Source organism: Papaver somniferum, chromosome 8 (assembly GCF_003573695.1).
Source record: "Papaver somniferum cultivar HN1 chromosome 8, ASM357369v1, whole genome shotgun sequence".
In the NCBI taxonomy this organism is placed as follows: Eukaryota; Viridiplantae; Streptophyta; class Magnoliopsida; order Ranunculales; family Papaveraceae; genus Papaver; species Papaver somniferum.
The window spans coordinates 104963304-104965493 of record NC_039365.1 but is presented as its reverse complement, the minus strand read 5'-3'; the positions used below and the strand labels follow the sequence as shown (position 1 = coordinate 104965493).

Here is a 2190-nt window from a genome sequence, read left to right as displayed (position 1 = left end):
TCGAAGAGGAAGAATTGTTCTTAAAGAAGATATGGGCTTGGCATACCCAAGGCCCAAAACCCTGACCCAAATCCATTTCCATTATCTATACCCATTTCCATGAGAGTCGTCAGATTGGATCCATCTCATCATCCAACGGCCACCTCATCATTGTGCATCAAAATCCGAAGCTCCTGTCAAACACATAGTACCTAACTCCATCTGAAGCCGTCAGTTTTGTTGTATCTCATAATCCAACGGTCGCTACATACCTCTCCATCGTATCCGTTCGATTCAATCTATATGGGATCATCCAACGCTCTTTACTCGCTGTGCATCAAAGTTCGCTACTCCCGCTCAACACCCAAACGCCAAACACCTACACCACAAACCAAAAAGCCCCTAACCCATTCTTCATCGACCTCTTCTCCTCTTCTCCCCAAATTCCTCTCTTCCCTATCACCTGCAACTTCCGCCACCACCATCTCCTGCCATCACTGCCACCACCAGACCTCGAACCACACCACCACCACAAGCACCCGACAACTCCACCATATCTCTACCTAGCCTAGGTGTTTCATCAAATTCACATCCCACTGACCTAGGGTGTGGAGTTGATGAGACGACTCGAGCTAGGGTTCACAGTTCACAAAGAAGAGCAGCAAAAGCAGCAGAACAAGTGGGAAGAACAGAAGAAGGTATGGGTCGAGGTGAAATCGCAAGTGGGTACGTCAAATTGAAAATCTAGTGCCCAAAAAATTGTTCTTTTCTTGGTCTCTACAGTGGGATTTTATATAAGTTCTTTTCTAAAATTTAATCCATACCCAGATATCCTCTCCAGTCTCCTATCAAATCTACTCTTGGTATCACTAATTATCGAGTTACTCAAGTTTACAGTAATACTAAATTACTATTTACTAATCGAGTCAGCATTTTATACACTGAGTCGTCAAGCAACATCACTTCCATTTCTCTATAAATACCACCACAATGTTGTCTTAGTGTCTTATCTCCTCACAACATTTGAAGAGTAGTATTATAGGGTTTCCTTAAGAGAAAGATCTACCATAATGAATGGCTTCCATCTTCGTGACTATGTCAAAGAAACCTGCTCCTACTACTGTTGTCTCCTCAAACGAGCTCGGCCTTCTTAAGAACCCTAACCCCAAACGTTCTGCAACTTCTTTTGTCCCAATATATTCTTCATGTTCTTTCCCACGTAACATGATGAAAAACAAAAAAGGGTCTCACACTACTGATGCTCTTCGTCCTAGTTTCACTACTGATCTTCTTGGTTCAGGTATATATAAGATGCATATGTATTTCCAGCCTTTAAATCCAAGTTTTCGTTTTCTGATGTGTTTCCTTTCTAACTTGTGGTGTTTTCCCCCCTGAGTTTTTATGTATTTTCAACCTTTAAATCTAAGTTTCTGTTTTCTGATTTGTTTTCCTTTCTAACTTGTGGTGTTTCTTATGATTTTTTTGTGCAAATGTCTTTGATTCTGATATGGAGGAGGTGAAGCTGTATGACAAAGAAGAAAAGCATGTGATGATGAAGATATGGAGTGTTAAAGAGCTGAAAGAAGGTATTGAGTTGAAGATCAACTTGCCTGGGTTTGGGAAGGATGATATCAAAGTCACTGTTGAGGGTACCTCTCTTTTTATCACTACTCTTCTGGGTAAAGAAGAATATGATGTTCTTATTGTTGGTCCAGATATTAATGAAGATGATATGAACACTTTTATTACTTTCAACTTGGATCTTGATTTCCTAACTTACAGGAATTGAAAGCTGAGATGAAGAATGGACTTCTTAAGATCTATATTCCTAAGAAGGTTGAGGAGAAGAATGTCATCCCTGTTAAGGTTGAGTAGTCAATCTGGTCAGCAGTGTTCTAGATGAAGAAGGCGGTAGTTGTTAGATGTTGGTTTTTACTTTCTGTTGTTTTATGTTTTTGTTGCATGAAATTTCCCTTCTAGTTTAGTTTATCTTTCTCGTTTTAGGGTTTATGTTATTAAGATTTTTGTGGGTTGTGGTGATCAGATTGATGTTTCAAGCAGTGGGTTGTCAATGAATCATCATGTACTAGTTATTCATCAATCTTAATCACAAGCAGCTGTTTTATGTTATTTTGTCTCTTTAAATTTCTTTTCATTGTTATGATTTATCAATATACCTAGTTGATGGAATATTGAGAGATAGCTTCCATT

The 2190-nt window shown here is 39.1% G+C and overlaps 1 protein-coding gene across 1 annotated transcript; it reads left to right on the top strand.

Moving 5' to 3' along the window:
• The first annotated feature begins 632 nt into the window (after positions 1–632).
• On the top strand, positions 633–2190 carry LOC113301494. Its single transcript, XM_026550264.1, has 2 exons — positions 633–1279; positions 1493–2190. The coding sequence occupies exons 1-2, from the start codon at positions 1238–1240 to the stop codon at positions 1766–1768; spliced, it is 318 nt and encodes a 105-aa protein (XP_026406049.1). The 5' UTR covers positions 633–1237; the 3' UTR covers positions 1769–2190.